Source organism: Poecile atricapillus, chromosome 3, assembly GCF_030490865.1.
Source record: "Poecile atricapillus isolate bPoeAtr1 chromosome 3, bPoeAtr1.hap1, whole genome shotgun sequence".
NCBI lineage: Eukaryota > Metazoa > Chordata > Aves > Passeriformes > Paridae > Poecile > Poecile atricapillus.
In genome coordinates, this window is record NC_081251.1 from 94046554 (window position 1) to 94067827 (window position 21274).

At 38.1% G+C, this 21274-nt stretch overlaps 1 protein-coding gene across 1 annotated transcript in view; it reads right to left on the reverse strand.

The window, feature by feature from the left end:
- Positions 1-21274, reverse strand: part of KCNH1 (potassium voltage-gated channel subfamily H member 1) — a 173480-nt gene that overhangs the window by 63511 nt on the left and 88695 nt on the right. The window contains exon 10 of the mRNA XM_058835556.1: positions 8259-8455. Within this exon, the coding sequence (XP_058691539.1) occupies positions 8259-8455 (197 nt within the window). The remainder of the gene's footprint in view (positions 1-8258; positions 8456-21274) is intronic.

The following is a 21274-nucleotide window of genomic DNA, read 5'->3' on the forward strand; positions in this document are numbered from 1 at the left end:
CACACTGAACACACCATGCAGACAGACTCCACATATTACACTTCTATTCTGTTTCAATTTCTCTAAATCAACACATTAGTAAGAAAAAGCGTGAGTTTAGATTTTGAATTAATCCCTCCTACTGTAAAAATACCAGCAAGAATTTCACTTTTTTCACAAGGAAGACTAGATTCCCAGACTGTCTAAGAAGAGCTATACTGTCTTTTGAATTATTGTCTTGTGGTGGTGGGCCAACATTTAGAAATTCCTCAGTTCCTAGGAAATGCATTTTCTATTTTAAAAAGGCTTGGGGGAGCTATTCTAGGGAATCCTCATTCACACTCTGAATAACCTTTCTCTGTATTAAAATTATTTCTATGCTTTAGTCTACGTGGGTGGAGGAGGGTAAAAATCAAAGCAATGCATTTTCTTCTGTTGGGATAAACAAGTTGGTGTGGGTGTGTGTCTCTGTTAAAATCAGACAAAACCTTCTTTTAATGTCAACTTTCTAATACTCATCTGAAATAAGCATCCCAAAAGCCAAATGTCTCTTTTTTTAAGGATTAAAAGAGTATGAAAACAAATCTTATTTTAATTCACCATCATCCTTATTAAGGGTATTTTGCATCTACTCGAAACAGCTTTCCCATATATGGAAAGACTTCATGAACACTCTACAGATTTCAAAAAAGTGAGAATTTTTTTTTTTATATTTAAGGCTGAGTATTTTATGGGTCATTGAGGAAAAAAACTTTCAAAAACAGTTCAAGCAGGTCTCCTAAAAATGTGATAAAAACAAACAAAGCATCAATTCAGTTTCTGGATTGATGAATTAAGTGCTTAACCCCAATTTCTGGTTGACCAGAACTTGTTCTGTTTGCTGTATTTTTTCTTCCAAATACTGACATAGAATTGGAATGTCTTTATTGACATAACATTAACATGGTTTTCCATACTCAGAAAACACATTGTGAAATAGTCAAAATTCTGGGTTTACAAATTTAGTTTGCACAAATTTAATTCCTAATTCAGTGATCAGAATGCAAATGATAATTAGGAATTTAGCAACCAGCATGGGAATACCTATAGATCTACAACAGCACAGAACAGGAAATATTCTCTTTACTGAATATACTTCAAGACAGTTACGGTTTTAGCATTAGCTTCATAAAAGAATCATATTCTTCCATTTTAAGGTGAATTGGAATTTGAATTTCACCCATACCAGCTCTTCCATCAATTTTATTGATGATCATTAATACCTATTGATGACTGTGTTACTTTTAATGGGATTTGCTAGTGAATGGCCTATCAGAATTTAAGCAATATTTCTATGAAAAAATAGCTTGCTTTGTATGGCATACTAAGTTACTTCTTTATAATAACTAATAACAGACATTCTACTACCGCACCTAAATGTATGAAAATTACTCATTATTCATAGTAGCAGAAGGCATCTCAAACATGTGATGAATTCATTAAATCAGTTTAGAAGGGATTAGTCATTTAAGAGCATTCTAAAGAAGCATTTTGCTACTTACCCACAGAGCTTTATCTAAGTCACAGCTAAAATTTACATGACAACATACCATGCAGTGAGTAAAAGCAACAGAACAGTTTTGTTGTCTTTTTTGGGTTTATGTGGCAAGGCCTTGATAGCAGATGGGCTGCAGAGGTGGCTCCTGTGAGAAGGCACCAGAACCTGTTCCCGTATAAGACAGAGCAAGCTGTGGTTTGCTCCAAGGTGGACCCAGCGCAGGCGAGAGCTGAGCCCATCAGCAATGTCAGTAGCACCTCTGCAGTAACATATTTAGGAAAGAGTAAAAAACACTGCACTACAGCAGCTGAGAGAATTGACAATATGTGAAAGAAACATCTCTGCAGACACCAAGTTCAGAGAAGAAGGAGGGGGAGGAGGAGCTTCAGGGGCTGGAGCAGAGATTTTCCTGGAACCCATGGAAACCATGGTGATGACCATGCTGGAGACTGGAGCTGCAGGTTGTCCCCCTCTGGCTCATGGAAGCCCATGGTGGAGCAGATATGCACCTGCAGACCACCGAGGAGACCTAGGAAGGAGCAGGTCTTCCGGCCAGGATCTGTGGCGGCTCCCCAAGGGATGCATACTGGAGCAGTCTGTTCCTGAAGGACTGCCCCCCGTGGAAGAGACCTGCACTGGGGCAGTTCCCAAAGAACTGCTGCCTGTGGGAAGGACACACATTGGACAAGCTTGTGAGGGACTGTCTCCATGAGAGGGACCTTATGCTGGAACACGGGAAAAGTGTGAAGAGAAAGGAATGGCAGAGAACAAGTATTATGAACTGACCACAACCCCCATTCCCCACCTTCCTGTACAGCTCAGGGGAAGGAGATAGAAGACTTAGGAGTGACTTTGTGCCTGAGAAGAAAGGAAGGAATGGGAAGAAAGTGATTTTTAGATTTTTTCCTTATCTGTTGTTATTCCAGTCTAATTAATTGGTAATAAATTAATTTCCTTCAATCAAGTTTGTTTTGCCCATGACGGCAACTGGTAAGTGATCTCCTTGTCCTTATCTCAGTTCACAAGGTTTTCGTCTTATTTTTCTCTCCCTGTCCTGTCAAGAAGTGATAGAGAGGCTTGGTGGGCACCTGGTACCCAGCCAACCCACCAGAGTGTTTTAGAACTTTCTAGTTAATTATGTCTTCTATTGTACACACACATCGCCACTATGTAAACTATTCATCTGTAGCCAGATCTTCCTCTCTATAAGCCCAGGAGCCTAAGGCTCCAGGCCATAAGCATTAAATAGACCAGAAATAAGTTTAGAATTTGGAACTTTTGGAAAATAGATAATGGAGCTCCTTTGGCTTGAACACAGTCACATACGTCAACAATCACTGTAGGTGTATGAATGTTAAAGGCCTGCAGTTCCTCAAATCTTCTCTAAGGGTGGGTGATTGTGCTTTACCTGGAGGAGTCCAACAAACCACAGAGGAGGAGAAGGAAGAAATCCAAGGACGCATTCTCCCAAGAGCATGAGGCTTCAACTCACTGACAGACATAGCACTAAAATCATCCACAGAAGATGTACAAATTTATGACACACAGTGCCTCAGAGCACTTTCAGTACAGAGTGTAAAGTCTATTTGACCAAAAATCTGTGGGCTAGCTAAACAGTTCTCTGTTAGAGACAGGGAGAAGTTAAGATGTCCAAGACCAGAAAAAAGATGCAGAAATGCAATATGGAATCTATCAATGATGAAACAGAATAAAATATGTTTTGTTTAGATTGACAAAGAGAAAACATGAATATAAGAGCATTCAACTCCCTGAACAGCTTTTAAAAAGCAACATGGGAAAGAACATAATGCTTAACTGCTTATTTACATTTGGACAGTATTTTTGGAAATTGACAACCTTGCCTCCTTGGGAATTTGGCATAATTCCCAAGCCACAGGCCCTTCCAGACATGTCAGTCATGTCCAATGTCCTCGGTTTTCACTGTTGTAAGATGCATGCCAGTCAAACATCAAAATCCTCTTCCCACAGGACAAGTAGGATTGTTTTGGTGAGTACAAACACAGGAGAAAGAAGCAGGCTGTCAGCTTGACCATTATGAAATCTATCATCAAATGGGATAATATTCTAAAATTAAAACCTTTCTCTTTTCAGTGTAAGAAAGCTTCGTTGAAACCTTCCAGCAATTCTGTGTACCAGAAAGAATTCTGGGATACCATTTTGAAACTCTATCATGAAAAAGAATTTTAAAACTTGTCATGTGGAAAGGCAGAATATAAGGCCATGGACTACCCCCTCTGAAAACAAACTGCTGCCAATGCCCCCTGAGATTTAAAATCAGGGCTTGAGGCACTCCTAGCTGAAATGTATGATTTGAGAGAGGTTCTCTCTCTAGTTAGAATTTACACTATCAAAAGAAGAAAGATTGAGCTAATGTTGAAGAGGAAAGCACAGTTACATTTTAAATTTGCTTTTTGAAAGAAATGCTGAGAGTCCTGTCCACTAGCACTGCTGTAATACCATAGAATAAACACACCACTACTTGTGCAAAAGCAAATCATCTTACACTGCCAAGGAGAGAGTCTATTCTGTCACAATCACTGCTCCCTCAAGCATGTTCTGACTAGGAACTTTGTCTCTAACTCACAAAATCATGTTTGACTTGTAAAAATGCAGAACATTCTTTGCCACTTCTTTCACTCCAACAAAATCCCCGTAACATACCTAGATCCTATTGCCTTCCTTCTCTTATATCAGGATACAAATTTCAGCTTCTGGGAAAGCCACTTGTGCTTTTTATCATGACACTCCAAAGTATTCAGAATTAGTCATTTAATCTCTATCCAGACTAAAATGGCTTACTAGAGAAATCTCAGCTTAATAAATTATGTATAAGAATTCTCCCTTTTATGTACTGCGAGCAGGCATTTGAGCTATAACATCATTTATGGCTGCAGCAGAATGAAATGAGCAAATACAGGGTGGTACAACCCAGTGGAAGTTAATATTGGTCACAAAGCTCATACACGAGGAAAGAAGCAACTGACAAAGCCAGAACATTTGCCAAAGGCCCTCCCCATTCTTAAAGACAGCAAACTTGCACCCCATCACAATGACAATGACAGGTAGCTATGAGGCAAGCTTTTCTCTTCTTATGCTTCTACCAACCTGGAGCTATGATGTCAAATTTGGAAACCCAGAAGTGTTTAAATATTTGGTAGGAAAAACCCGACCTCCTCCATCCAGCCTGTGAATCCTGTTGCCCTCCCAGCCTGGATTATTTCTTTTGTCTAGCATACCCTTCATGAGGGTGAGTTGGCTACCCCACACCAGTGTCTACACTCTGGTTCCCCTCAAAGATTCCAAAAATTGAGAGAAACATCAAGTTAACCTGCTTTAATTTCAGAACATTGTTACAGCAAGCATTGCTCTGAAAAACCTCGCTCAGCTTCCTTTCAGCTGCAAAGCCTTCAAGTCCAACAAATAGCACCTGCAGGCACAGATTGCAGTTTCAGTTTCTTAGGATGGTGGAAAGAGAGATGCAGCAGATGATTATCCCCCTGTTCCCACTTAGATAAAAATTTCAGTGACTGGCAGCAGAAGGAGTTAATTAGAGGTCTGCTTTCTCTTTTCCTTTAGGAAAAATAAAAAGTTTTCTACATCTGAGCTCCACTCTGAGGTAACTAGACAGCTAATAACTTCAGGAGGGATTTTAGTCACTTGAGGAAACTGCTCAGGGAGTCACCTGACAGCAAGCTGACACTTTTAGAAAAGAGGATATTTCACTGGCATTTGTTGAGAGAAAGTGAGTGAAAGGAAACTGCTTTCACAGACAGCACAGACAGGGACAACAATGACATGCCAGGCACAGAGCACTGGAAACTTTTCCCTTGGCCACAAAGTCTTCAAGTATCAGAGGCAGTAACATTTTATACCTGCAGGCCTGTTCTACAGAAATCAGTAAGGGGATTCAGGGACCAGAGTGTCCTGCCCTCCCAGCTCAGCTCAAACCACATTCAAGACAAGTAGGAAGAACAGCACAAGGAATGTTTCCTTTTACTTTGCCGAAGTCCAGCTCCAGGTTTAGCTAAGGTCAAGACCAATTTACCAGTTTGGGTACCTCCCAATGTACCTGCATGTCTGCTTATTTCTGTCATAGTCATTAGCACGTGGATCCAGACCCAGCAATGGGGAGAACATCTCTTCACTGGCACCTAAGGGCCTGGGACAGGGAGCCCCAGCTCCACCAGGGATCACTAGAGGAGACCCAGCACCCAAGGAATAGGTGAAAATGGTAAAAAATGGACCGATGCTTGAACTCACTTGAGTGAAACTTGGCTACAAAGCACCTAGCACTGCACAGTGGGACTCAGTACCACAGCCAACTAAAGGCATATGTACCCTGAAGATGAGGACACCTCAGAGGAATAACCAAGTCTAAAAAATGAGATCCTTCTGAAAAAAAAAATCTCCAAAACTGTTTTTTCATGTATTTGGAATCTGTATGAATATATCTCTTACAGATAGATATATACTTGAAAATATATATATATCTGCATGAAGATATACAGTATCTACATTTAAACTAGTTGAACATTTGTGGAGACAGAGATGGAACTGTTTCTTGAAATGAAAAGTGTAATTCTGGTATTTATACTCCACAGGATATGCAATACATCACAAATGTAACTAACAGAAGGTACCAGTTCATCTTAATTCTACAAAATTTCATTTGCAGAAATAGACCTGAGGAGTGTTAGAAGCAACAGGCTAGGGAGTTTTTTCTATTAAATAAAAATCGCAGATATTTAAACCAGAATAAAGTCTAAAACGTTGCCTTTCAACGTGCATCACCTCAAATCTCTGAAGTATTGTACCTTCCACGCATTTCCAAGAGCATATATGATTCATATTATTTAACATTTGCATTCTGATTGCAATCAGCCTTCTTTTAATAAAAGAAATAGTGTTACACTCTGTTAACCTAGAACCATCAAACTCTCGCTTCCATTATCAATCAATGCCACTTTTCTGCTGACTGCAACTCAATTAAAATCCAATTATTTGAATAACTGGATGGAAATTGCTATCATGAGATGTACATTTTTATTAGGAACATTTTGTGTAGGAAATTGACAGCACAGGAGATGAGACACTACAGTTAAAAAATGTTTTGTAACCTGGTGTGGGAAAAGCAATGTCCATAAACTGTCACTTCTGGAGTAGGTATTTGATTCTAAAGTTTGGCCTTTTGGCTCAGAGCAGGTCCAAAATGATGTGAATTCTGCTAGCATTAACTATGAGTTTTGAAAAAGTTGGTCCTTCTAATCTTGCTATTTCTACTGAGTTTAAGGAAAAGAAAAAAAAAGTAATTATATATTCTGAGAGCATCTTACCACATTACCCATGAAGTTAATTATAAAATATGTCAGTCAGTGATACTGACTCTTGGGGTGATAGCAATGTCAAATTTTTTCATTTACTTTATTTCTTACATTAACCAAGACCAGGTAAGGAGCTACTTATTAACAGGACATCTCTCTTAATATGCTTGCAGCTGTGTACCTTCATCTGAAAAAAATGTCTTAGGAGGAAATCCCCAAGTATAAATTTGCTTCTTAGTTTTTAATCACATCAATTTTCTACCAGAGTTCTGATTTATTTCACTGAAGTGTGGAACACACGTTCTTCTTTCATCCAATACTACAAAGCTGAATTCTTTTACACTGATAACATATGCAGATAAAAAAATATCATCACACTACTTTACTTTCAGTATGCCAATTCTATATATTTATAATGTCTAAAAATATCTTTAAAATGTCTAGTTGTAAAGTTTAATTTTACAAAATAGATTTAAAATATTAAAAGGTTTCTCTTTTTTTCATGTCTAATTATCTAGGACTCACTTGGCACCTGGAAATTACTATGGAGAATCATTTTTAGGAACAAAGAAGTGTCCTATCAAACATATTTCTTTAGCTGATCTCAAATACCCTTATAAAGCAAGTACAGGTTCTCTAATGTATTTCTTTTCAATGTAATATTATTGTCTTCTACTTTGCCTCATGAAATCATATCATCTGAATTATACCTACTACAGTTCTAATGAATTTCTGCAGAGGTTGTTCACTGAAGATTACACAGAGGATTTAAATTGGGCTGTTAGATTATGATTACTTGCATTTGACAAAATACCTTGAAATGGCACACAGCATGGAATGAAAAGAGCCAAAAAATCAAGGATAAAAAAATGGAAATATTATACATAAGCAAAGTAATTCCAAAATGTGATTTATAATAAAAGAAACAACTCTTCATAGAATGCCATGTTCATATTACTTTTCCATTGTGTTTACTGTACTTGACTTTTGTTCCATATATTAGATTTTATATCTTCCCTGTCATTTTCCTTGTGATTCCAGGCAAAACCCCTAAAATATTTTTAGCTGCTTTACAAACTGTGAAGTTGCATCAAGTAATGAATGTTGTTTATCACAAGTGCGTGACAGTTTTCATATATGCTGGAACCTGTCTACTTCCTGGAAACTTACAATACTTTCACATGCACACAGTCTAGCTCCCTCTGAAGCTAGCACTGGATAAATACTCATAGCCTTTGACTCTACATGCTAGCAGGGTCTCTTAGGCAAGCTCTGAAAAGCCATCTTTTAAAAGGGGTTCACAAGAAATTCCAGAATTCAAGTCATTCCTTTTCTTCATGCAGACAGTCCTTAAAAGTGAGATAATTTACATGATGTATATTAAAATCACAGCTACTTACCCTTTTTCTCAAGTTGTAGGTCAAAATGAGATTTCTGGAGAAGGAGTGTGAAAAAGCTGTGTAGAACTCCAGCACTTTCTGCAAGGCATCCCTTTTAATCACATGAAGATCACAGTAAGTCAAAGCCCTTACATTAGCACAGGACTGGGCGAGAGTTGACTCCTTCCAGAACACATCACCAAAAACGTCTCCTTTGCCTACAGAAAATCAACAAAATTTCTTTCAATAACAGCACTCTTTCCATCAAAAATATAAAAGAACAGACATCTCATTCATGCAGTCAAGTTTCTTCTATTTTTACACTCAGAAAAAAAAAAACTGTCTGGGAAAAAACCCAACTTTGAAATACTTGATTGATATTTTTTTCATTATCTTTTTCTTAATTACAACAGCCTAGCAAAACTTCATAAGAATAAATCAAACTTAAAAACTGTTCTATGTGACAAGTGTCCTTTAAATATCAATAAAGGTTTTTCCTTAAAATTCAAGAAAAGTGGTTTATTCTTGGTTATTGTTCTCTTCTAATCCCTTTCAAAGAAATTAATTAAGAGGAAATGGTTTTTCCCTTCCCCCTTTTAACTGTCACACAAAGGATCTTACATCTGTGTTGTTGATTTTTCTTAATCTGGCTAATATTTACCCAGTATTGTGTCAATAAAATCATCCTGTATCACACATCAGTGCAGTTGCAGGCTGCAGCTAAACAGAGTCCAAACCAAGAAGAGTACAATCAGTTATCCCCAACATAACAATGACAAGGCATGAAAGTTTAGCTGTTTCACACTGGAAGGAAGAAAACAGCCATTTCTTCACACCCTTCCCATGTGCATGTCTCTATGAGCTCAGAGCAGACAGTGAAATTCCCTGCTGTGGAATACTGCAAGGATGGCATTTCCACCAGTCTGGGCACTACAATGTAGGGCATGTACACCAAAAACTAGCTGAGGTGCAGCTCCCAGTCAGGATTTCACTGGTTACACCCCAGCTCAGGCTGGGCACAAAAAGGAGAAAGTTACAAGTTCATTTACAAGAGTAATGTAAATGGTCTTTTTCTACCCCATTTTCCAATACATTATGCTAACAAGAAAGGAAACTTCACTTATTACCTTGATAATGTAAAGCTATACTGCTCTTGTTCTGAAATGTGTTTTCCTCCCAAACTTCTGCTGTGCTATATCATCACTGCCCATCTCTCTTTAGACCAACGACATGGAAATACATTCATATCTATCAAGCTGTGGTGGGAATGGTCCCTTGTCTTATGAGTAATACCTTGCCTATAGCAATTCTTAAATCCAAAGTATCAAAATATATATTAGTTTACTGACTTCACCCAGAAGTCAGTAAATTCAATTCTTTTAGATTTCCTTCCCTAAATAAATTGTCACTTTTGAAAGCCTATATGAAATCAAGAGAACCATCGTGAGTAAAGAGCTCAAGAAAATGTCTAAATCAAACTGAGATTTCCCATCTCAGCCCTTCAGCTGTACTTCCACCCTTACCTAATCTCTTCCATTAGATGATAAGCATCTTCTCTTTAAAAAAAGCTATCAGATTGATGGTAAACTCCCCTGAATTGCAATAAGTTATCATAAACTCTAATGTGTGGCCAGCCTTCCACAGAAGACCTATACCATCCACCTCACATGGATCAGTTTAGATCCTGACCACTTTAGACTTTAATTTTAAATTTGTATAAACTCTGAAACCACCTGCTCTGTTAGCACATTTTTCACAAAATTAGGCAAAGACATCATAAAGATAATCTTTCTTCCACCTCTAGTCTCTTGCATAGGACAATGCCAACATCTGGAAATAGTACAAAAGCTTCGTATCACCAAGCATGCATGGCCCTGCAGCCCAGTATAATAAACAACTTTTCTTTTTAATAGCAATGACTTTTCACATTTTCAATTGTCTGTATGGTTTTTGTTAGCAGATACTTTAGAAATGGCTAAAGAAAAAAAGCTTCCATTCACTTGAAACAGATAATCTACAAGGCTTTTAGACAACTACACCATATATTCAAAATTGAAATGAAACAATTTTTATGCACCATAAAAACTGATATGCTTCACTGGGTAAAAATGGATTGTTTGCCTTTGGAATAAATATGCTTTTATTCACAATCTTCCAGGCAATTAGCTAAACAACTGTTTTAATTAACGCTCTGGAATCTATCAAGCATTGAATTGTGCCATCACTGATGAGCAACAGTTAGAGTTGGTAGTCCAAGCACAAGGGAGAGGAATTCTAACTCATTTCTAAGTGTATTGCTTAACATCTCTGAAAAAGTTTCCCTATCTAAAAATGACAACCATTTTGTTACTGCCCCACGGTAACGTGATGAATTATCAGTACAATCCAAGCACAAGCAGCATGGTGCTGCTGTGCCTGCCTCAGAAGTGAGGTACAACAGTAGTTATTTATTTCTTACTTTTTTTGAAATTCAATTCTGCTTTTCCCATAACAGAATGACAGAGCTTTGTTCTTCATTTGTGGCAGCAACCACATGTTATAAATCTCTATTGTGATATTGGCTTTCGCAAGTATTAGGATGAATATTATATGTTAAATACTTTTTGGCTATGTATGTACTTTTTTCTTGCTAACAAGTTTTAAGCTTAAAGGAATCTCCTAGTACAAAGCAAGAAACCCCAGCGGGCAAAGACAGTGGGGCCCAAGCTGTTATCAGCGGAAGAACAATAAAGGCCAAGCTGTTATCAGCAGCCAGGACCAGGCTGGTGGCAGCAGCAGAAGGACGGATGTGGAGCCCAGCTGTCACCAGGGCAGGACGAGGGGCCCAGGCTGTTATCAACACTGACCATTTGTAGAAGAAAGGAAACCAGACTCAAAATAATGCTCATCAGCAAGAATAATGATGACCAGCAAAAATAGTGCTGAATAGCAGAAATAAAAACCATACAGAGCATGTTCTAAATAGGCGGAACCAGGGAGGGGACATGCTAAATACTTCTTTAAAAAGTTTGAATATGCATTAAACCCTCACAGCAGGAGGGGATAAAAAGGATGTTCCCAAGATACCAGGTGTGTTCCTAGCAACCCACTAGGGCACCCGGCCATTTTAACCCTTTGCTTTATTTCCTTTGTCTCCTAATTGTCTTTTTGTTTATATTAAACTTTTTATAATTTATTAAGTGAATCTCATTTTTCACACACAGTTTACCCTTCACTATTTGTAACTCTTCCCTCCTGCAGTGTCCTTCCACCTCCCATTAGTGGCAAGAACAGCATAGGAAGGAGCTGGGTCTGCTGGGGGCCTGCTAAGCCAAACCAGAGAAAAGCAACACATGAGCAACAAATTGTGTCAGATCACAGAAGTCTCGGTTTCTAAGAAACCAACTAAAAAAGCCAAAAAACTTGTATTCTTTTCTTCCATTAAAAAACTTCCTTGAAGTTAACAGCCGGTGATCTAGCTGCAAAGTAATCCTACACTGTATTTCAGTCTCCAAAGCAAGGCACACACAAGAGCCTTGTTGCTGTATTTCTGTCAAGTCCATTTTCAAAATTATGGGTACCAAAAGTATTAAATTTGATTGTCAGATTCTAAAAAAACAAACCCATGTTTGATATTTATAGAAAAATGGGGGGAGGGGGGGCAGGGGAAGGAGCAGTAGAAATCTATATAGCAAGAAGGAATTAAAATTCCACCCAGGATTACCTGCACTGCATTAGAACAATTGGCCTCTTATGCATAATAAGGAATTGCATACCATTTGTCTATATGTTCTCCACAAAGTAAGATCAATCACTGTGGAAAAAGGAACAAAAAAAAAAAAGGGGCGGGGGGGAAAGAAGACTAAGTGGGTGTTTTATCTAAACCATCTGTGGTTGGAAAGCAAGAAGGGTATGGTGATACTTCTGAGTTAGAAGGTGGTTGGCAAAGTCCAAGGGCTGCATTAGGGAACTTGAGCCAAAAGCCTCTTTTTTATTACAACTCCAGGCTTTATCTATTTCACCTTACCTCTGAAGAAAGATTAAAAATCTAGAGAAATGCAGACAGTTTGTTTGTCAGTACTTTGCATTTCTCATTCCCAGCTTGCTGAATTCCAGATGTTTGCCAGGAACGTTATCTGTCAATCACATTTAAAGTGGATGATCTAAGCTTTTACCATCAATCATTTATATTCCCTGCTGGATTTTTGGGCCGAAGACCTTTTCCACCATCAGCTCAGCATGCATAGGAAAGCCAGAGTTTCCTGCCTTTTATATGTCCTTATTTGTTTTAATTATAATAACAAGTCCCTAAACCCTGATATATTTTAACTGTGAAGGAATATTTTATAAAACCATCTGTTTCCATATTTCTTTCCCAATTTCATCTCCACATCAAATTTGCTGTTCATCTTGTAAGTGAAAAGATAATTTCTCTGTTACCACTGCCAGTTCAGCCAGAGTCAGGCATAAGGTCAAACCTCATTCACTCTGTCTCCTGAAAGCCGCACCGGTGATGAAGATCTGATTATTGCAGCTCAGTCAGGTGTTCTGCTGATTATGGGGAAAGAACCACACTCTCACATTACAAGTGACTGCCTTGATACCACAACAACCCTTGGCCTTTTCACTCTTACAAGAGGAAAGATAGAAGAGCTCTTTTCTCAGACAGAAGGTATTCCACTCTACTCCAAAAGTGTATGACTCATGTGGAATATGTGTTTGGCTGATAACCTACTCATCCACTTTTGGGTTCTGGGTGTCTGGAAGTCCTGGTGCAGTTTTGGTGTAACAGCTGAGGGAGAAGATGGTGCTATGGATTCATGTGTTGCAGGTCTTCAAAATCAGTATGGATTTTGAAGGCATTCACATGAATCCACAGATTCTCAAGTATATCAGGCAAAATATTCATGTTTGAATCATTCTCAAAGCAATAGTAATGGTTGTTACAGCAGCCAGTAGCAGAACCTAGGTTACGTCCCCTCCCAATTTGCCTTCATCTACATGTTTGAACACTGAACACAGTGTCAGCAGATCCAAAGATCAGACAGAATGACCAAACATGGCTGATATTTGAGCAGTGATTGACCAAACATTGCTCACCTCAGTGGAAATGCAGCACTAAGCATATCTTGGCAATCAGGAGTTTAGTAAATACAGTTATCTGTGGTGCTGATCCACAGTAGCTGCCACAAGGACTTTCCCAGCACAGCTCCCTGGAGCCCCCACATTGGCCTGCACCCTCAGGATCTGCTCTCTACCTCCAAGCAGTGGGAGACACCAACTGCTATAAAAGCAAACACACAGATTTCCCAGGGTCAAACTCCCTCTGTAATCATCAAATTTGGCTTCAACTGAAAATGTTGCCCTTCTCCTCTCTTCCCTCATTTCCTCCAAATCTAAGTAAGGCATGAAATTTAAACTTTCCCACTTTACAGAGAGGAGAAAGATTCAAGGAAAGTTAAGACAGTAGAGCAAAAATAATTTTTCCTATTGGTGCATTAATGCAACCGCAATCGTCAGCCAGAAAAAAACAGAGCTACCATTTGGCATTGAGGTGGAGTATTCAGTATCTGTCCTACAGATAAACTCCACAACTTGACAGCCATTGAATAGCCTTAATTTGGTTCTCCAACACAGTACAGCTGGAAGGAGATGATGCATGGAAGTGGTTTGCTGCTTTGGATTTTCTCAAAATTTCTCAAGTGCAAACAGACATGTAATGAAAAGTGAACAACCAACCAACTGCACTGCAGAGAATACACTATTTTTCATTAACCAGAGGTTTTAACTACTTTTTTCCTCTAATTAGACCTCCACAAAGCCTGAGTATCTTTGCCACAGAAACCAAAGTAAGTGTTAAAGAGACAACAAACTGCAGTTGCTTTTTCAGTGATTTGCCTGGTGCACAAATAGAAACACAGTGTATCTGTTCATGTTGTAAACCACAGCCTGGCAACATTTTGCAGACAGTTTACTACACAACTGCATCAATTTTCTCTGTTGAAACACATTACTGTACAGACAAAATAAAAACATTTGTTTTAGAGATGAGTAGCAACAACATGATTTAGTTACAGCTAAATTTTCTATTATTGTTGCTATAATTAAAGTGTTTATTTGTCTCTCAGAATACAGCATGGATTATATTTCACTACTTGACGTACTGTGATGAAGAGTTTTAAACATCAGCTGGGCTCTACCAGGTTTATCCACAAAAAAAGCCAGGAGGCCTTACAGAACCTGCATCATTTATCCTTATTTGCATTTTAATGGTTACTATAAAAATGTTATAAATATGTGGCCAGTTTGTACAAACTCAGAGGATATGGAGTAGCTTAGGTAACTGGAGTAATGAATATATTTGAATGTATTTGCACTGGTTAAGTAACAGGAAAACAAAGCTCAATCTGTGTTTTCATTGCATGGGCAGTGCTAGCTCTCTGATAAAAATTTAAAAAAATCTATGTAAGAGGCTCAAATTGCATTATCCTCTGAGTTACTTTCCTGATTGCTTAGGGACAGGCTTTATATTCTAGATATTGCTTGAAACATACATTAAAGCTCCGAAATTTTATTATTTTATTTCAGACAGAAAGGATTCACAAGAGTTTAAACACTAAGTTTTGTGTTCTGAAACACAGAAAGTAAATATTTTGAAAACCTCATGAAATTTGCATCTATCTTGTATTTCATTAAAGTTAGTATTTCTAGTAACCCCTTCAGTATGAATTTAACTATGAAACAGAAAGATTCCTGAAAAAAAGTATTAATTTGAAATTTGGAGAAAAAGAAAGACTAGTGTTTCATGAAAAGTTTTAAAATTATTTTTCAGCCTGTTTCTTGAGTGAAAAAATAATTATTCTTCCTCCTTCCAAATTCTGAAACAGAAAAAAACCTGTGCACAAAAAAATAATATAAGAAAATTAGTTCAGTGATTCATTTGCCAGAAATCAGGGTCTTTATAGAAAGCTGACTTCCTTTGCTAAGTTGTAATTTCTACCTCTTCACACCTCTTGTTGCAGCATGCACACAAATACGATGTGCAAGCCTTCCTAACACAGATATCCTGAGACATCAAGGGACAGGCTGGAACAGAGAGCCTCATCCCCCCACCAGATCTCAGTTTCAGCTGCCAGGGTCCTGCCATACACTGCCAAATTCCAAGGGTGACTTCTTCCACATGCAATGCTGTTGGACTATTTAAGAGCACATTATGCAAAGGTGTATAAATTCACAGCAATAAAACATGAAATGTGCCCAAAAGTTCCCTACTGAGGCTTCTGTTCTCAGGGAATACTCCTCCTCCTCAATTACTCCAGCAAGTCATCGAATGTGTTAAAAATCTGTTTTTCCAATACCTTGCAAAGTCTTAAACCATCTACAAACATCAGTGGAGAGGAGCTTTGGCAATTCATGTTTTTAATGTCTGTCAGAAATTAGACATAGAACAAACAAAAAGTCTCAAAAATGGCAAGTCCTGATATCAACCCAGCCCCAATGTCTGGAGGACAGGAATAAGGAATACTCTCTGTCTGAAACCACCACGTGGGATAAATCTATACTTCTCAGTAAGAGTTTTAGTGCTGCTCATGCATCCACCATGAAATTAAAATCTTGTATTAATGTAGACCTCTTTATGCCACGGACTTTAAAAAAGTTTAGCTGGATTTGCATCTGTAATGCTTTTGCTAAGTGTGCCTGGACACTCATTGAGCAAATCAGACTGAAAATTGTTCCTTCAGTTGATGTTTATTGAATCACTTCACAGAAATATGCAACTTGTCCAACCTGCTTATATAAATCAATCTAAACAACCCCCACCTTTCAACTATAAATAGAAAAAGCACAATGGAACAACTGAGGATAAAGATGGATTTTAATTTCAATTATTCCTTTGTCAAAGCACCACTGGTCATGTTTCAGTCTTATTCAATAGCACAAACAATGCTGTGATGTTAGATACTGTCAGAAAACTCTTAATGTCATCCATAATCCTGCAACCATTGCTTAGGCCTGAGAGCTCAGGAGATTGGCATTTTTAACACAGAGAGGTGCATCTAAATTTAAAATTCAGGTGAAAAATGAAGCAGAGAAGTAAGGGACTTCTTCAAAGGTTTGGAATTAAATAAAAGAAATAAGGCTCTAAAATAACAGAACTAATATTTGAAAATGGGGTGGTACACAGAGCAGTTTGCTCAGGGAAATCTAAGTTAGCTCAGGTACTAGGGACAGTCTAAGGATAGCAGCCTGGACTCAATTAACTTATCTGCCATCTTCAAGTCTGCTGAGAAGCACTTTTCACGTGCCTGTGTGGAAGTTGTAACGTTTTCCATGGAGAGGGTCTAACACAGGCAGTATTTCTGCACTGCTATTGTCCCTCCTCTAAAATAGACCCTCCCTGTGGCACAGTTGCCCTTGCAGTTGGCACTGTCCTATCTGGATGTAAATCTGTCCCACCAAAATCTGAATCAATCCTCTGGTGTCTACATCTGAATGAAGTGCTTACGGCTAAATGAGTAAGCTAAAGCAATTGTAAAGAAAACAAACAATTATTCTTATAACATTTCTTTAAGACTGCAATTAGATCAAATTAAATCAGCAGGAATTTCTCCACACAAAGCAAATGGAGCATTTAATATCCTGCTGAAACAAAACATGGCACACCAAGGTCCCCTACAACATCATGCTAAAACCAGTCTCCAATCTTGCCAACTTTATAGCTTTGTAAATAACTATAAAAAAATCTGTATTTCAGGGTCATGCAAATTTCACTTCCTCAGCTCCCATGTGATCTTTAACACAAGTCTATGTGCATCCTTTGCACACTCCCAACTCCTCTCCCAAAAAATCCCATCTTGACATTGTGTTACTGTACACTTGCATACCTACATGGTAACTCCATTCTGTTATTGTCTTTCAGCTTTGATAGCCCCAAAATGAATAGCAACAACAAACTGACCTGATGGAGAGCAACTGTATTCCTTACTCACAATAAATTCATACCTTGACTTCCCTTCCTGTCTCATTCACTTTACCTGCCCTTTGTGGAGTCAGGAGCTGGACTTAACAATTCTCACAGGTCCCTTCCAACTCAGGATATTCTGTGATGCTAAACCAACAGTCAAGAAAAAGTTCTTCTGAAATTTTTTAGCTCAAAAAAAGATAGCAAGAACATAAATGCAGAATGTAAAACTTGGGATAAACTGTTATGGTTTTTTCTTTGTAACTAAATTTTCTAGTTAATGCTATTTTTCTCATCCAGTGCTCAGTTCTGAAGACCAGGGCTTTTTTTTTTCAGGGCTTTGGTTTTTAGTTGTTAAATAAAAGCTTAGAGCTCCCTGTCTCTAATCAAGTCCACAAAACTAACCTCCCATCTTAACTTACACAAACACACATATGGCCCCCTTGCAGGAAGTATCAAGACCATTTCTGCAGCTTTGAACATCTCATAAAGGTAAAGATCTGCTGCTTAGTCTGGCCCTCTAGGAGCCATTAACTGACAAATTTTGCAGCAGTCTGAAAATTAAATTACAAGACACTGCTTCCCCTCTGGATTCTAGAAAAAAAAAGTTTGTCACTCTATTTTTCAAGGGCCTTCTCCTTCCTCTCTCTAGTTTTTTACTGGAATGTTTTCCTAAATGTCAAAAATTATCTCAGTTTCAGGCAGAAAGACTTTGAACCAACTTGGGTACTAACAAAGTCCCCTAACTAGCCCTTCTATGCATTTCCAGAAAATACCTACAAAAACTTATTTTTGCTGCTGTGACATTATTTTCTGTAATTTGCATTAAATTATCAAATCACACAAACAAGTGGAGACATAGCACAGAAATTAGCATTTCTTCAAGCAATGGTGAGGGGAGATTTAAAAGGTTCAGACTAAATGGCTGGAGGGCAGTGAAGTGCCTTTTCCCCTGCATATTCCAAAGAAAGCTACAGTCATACCTTGCAGTCTGTGCTTGGAAGACAGCTAATTTGGGAGGAATATTTTAAGGAAGTTATTTGATAAATTAAAATGTAGCCAATCTCCGGAGCATGAGCAGGTTTTAACTTTTCAAAGACCTGCAGTAAAGTCAGGTTTTCAGATGGTCAATGTCTCAGCCTGAGAGATCTGCTCCAAAACAGAGAGAACTAGAGCTGCCAAATGAAGTGCACATAAACACTTGATTGTTTTTAACGGAGGAAACAAGCCCTCACATTTTTTCTAACCACATTGGGATAAATGGCTAAGCCTTTAAGTAAGAGTTCAAAGAGATACTGTCAGCCTCAGGTGGATAAAGCAGCATCAGGCCAAGTGGGAGGGCTTAGGAAAGTTAAAAGCAAAGCCAAGTTGAAAACATTGTCTTAATGGAAGACCTGCATGACCTGTGCTTTGCTCAGTTCTCTTCAGGGCAAGGAGAGTGTGATTTGTCTCAGTCTTCCTCAAAGTGCTGAGTGTACGTCAGCACTTCGTCCTACGCAGTAACAGCAGTGTCAGTGAAAGAACAGCAAAGTACCAAAAACAGAATTGTGTCTCATCCAGGCAGCTTCCCACCAGCCAAACTTCCCTTCTACATAATCCCACTCTCATACTTACACATTAACATAGAAAACATAGTAATAGAGTGGCTTTTCTTGCTAAGTCTTCTTTTTCTGACTCATTTGTATTGGAATGAATCACAAACAAATCAATTGCCTGGCTGAGAGGTCATTTTCTACGTTTTTGTTTCTGTTTCTTTGACACACCAAATCCAAAGACTGTGTCACATGAACATCAGTAATTTCTGTATTTTAGCACAGATTTTGCATATAATTCAAAATATGTATCTTTCATCCCAACAAATTAAACTTCATACAAAGTGCACCAATTTCTTTAAATTTTTATTAAAACATGCAAATGTTTGGGTTTTTTTATTTACATTTGCATATTTTTGTGTTTGTGTCTTAATTTATATTAATGGGAAAGGGAATCTTAGGGGATACACAAAAAATGTAGCTTTTTTCACTGCTGGCCTATGTGCAATTTCTTCCAACTCAGTACTCTCATTAATCCAAGTCAATCAAAGTCAGTGCTTTGTTCTAAGAACATAAGCCTGAACTGAGACTATACCTATCTCTGGGGTATTACATGGAACTGATTTGGAAGGATATTATGCAAGTGTACACAATGCATTCTTATACACCAGTCTGCAAGGTTAAATGACTTCAAAACTTGAAAATGTTTCCTATGAATTGGATCCTTTAAGGACTAAATGTGTTTTTCCTTTGGTTTATGTAGCGCTGCACAGCAGTCCCACAGACTGATTCAGAGTTGCAATTCATTTCTCCATTGTAAGGAAGATACAGGCTACATTGCAAGCTGCAAAGGCTGCTTTGTTACGTGACAGCCAGAGCTGAACAAATAATTCACCTTGCATAATTTGTGCACTTATTTTTTTGTTTTCATTTCCAGAATGCCTGAAAGAAGATTACCGTCGCTGTAACGTACCTGTCAGCTAAAATTAACCTGTGGAATTCCTCACATGATTTCCTGTTACATGCCTGATGTTCATAGCTATGCTTGGTTGGGAATGGCAAACAATTTTATGGCACAGGTTGTCCTGGCTGAGTAATCAGCAAAAATCATGTGTCTTGTACAATGCACTTTTTTTCCCCCCTTGTAGTACCTTGTTTTCTCTGGTATAGGTTCATCAAGAACTTGGCAAGTTTAGCTAACTATGAAATTTAAAAACAAAAACAACTAAAAAACCCCATCCCAAAGCACTATTTTCTACAGAAAAGAAAACTGGGAGTACAAAGTTTTTAGAGAGGAAAACCTGACCCATCTCCTGGTGCATCCTTCAGTTGTGTGGTGATTAAATTGCACAATGCTGAAGGAAAAAGAAGTTCAACTGATTTAGAATAGTGGAAAGCTTAGTTAAATACACAATTTCTTTTCAGGATAGAGAAACCCTCAGCAGAAGTCTTTACAGCCTGGGGGAGGAAGGGACACACATTTGTGGAAGGAAAGGGATTCCTTAGTACAGAAACTGAAATACAAACATTGATGCACATCCAAAATGAAATCTCACAGAATCCCAAAACAGATGCCACTTAATTTTACTTTCCTCTCCTCTTACAATATTCACAAAGAAAATGTGAATAAAACTCACCAACTTTAGTGAGAGCCAGGGAACTGACTCCAAATTTAAAAAGGAAAAAGAAAGAAAAAGAAGAAAATTAAAAGCTGTGGAGGGAGGAGGATCAATAGTTACATCCCAGGAGAAGAGCAGCAACAAAATACCTCTATTCATCCAGATACCCAGGGAACAGCCTCATTTATCTGTAGCTATCACTCTGCAGCAGCAGAGATTAGGAGTTAGGTTTCCTTAACACTGATTCCTTGAGCAATCTTGGCTGAGGGTTTTCTAAAGCGAGTGTTATGATAAAATGCAGGAGTTACGAGTAAAGATTAAGAGAAAATTGGTATCTTTAAAGAACATTTTAAAGAAATTTGATCTCAGTGATTTTTACCTATACTCAAATAGAGCAGCAAGATGTTTTGAAGTTTTCTTCTCATGATGAACCCAGGTGGTGCCATAAAGACACACAAACTGAGGGGTCTTAGTTTGTGTTCTGCATTTGTCATGTTAATTGATGTGAGTTCAACATGGCAAAAGGTAGCAAATTCTTGATGTGCAGCACAGACAAGCAGAAGATACAAATACCATATAGCACTGAGCAGCATGGGTGATTCCAGAGCAAAAGCGAATCAGTTATCCTCCAGCTTCTCACCTTTCTAGCTTCTTGTTTGGAAGGAAGCATTATCAACTTGATTCCCCACAACTCTAAATTTACCCTGTGCTATACATGCAATCCTGTTCAAAAGTAGAGAAAAATGACCTCAGCATATTTATTAACCCCCTCATTTTTCAGTAGACATTCATCTTAGGAGAGTTGAGTGTATGTGTTCAGAAAAAAGTAGGATTACCAAGATGATTTATTCTCTTTTTCCAGGCTGCTATGAGTGACAGTTACAGGATTAAGCCACCATGAGAATTTACCTTATCACAAAAGGGCTTGACAGAATCAAATGATAA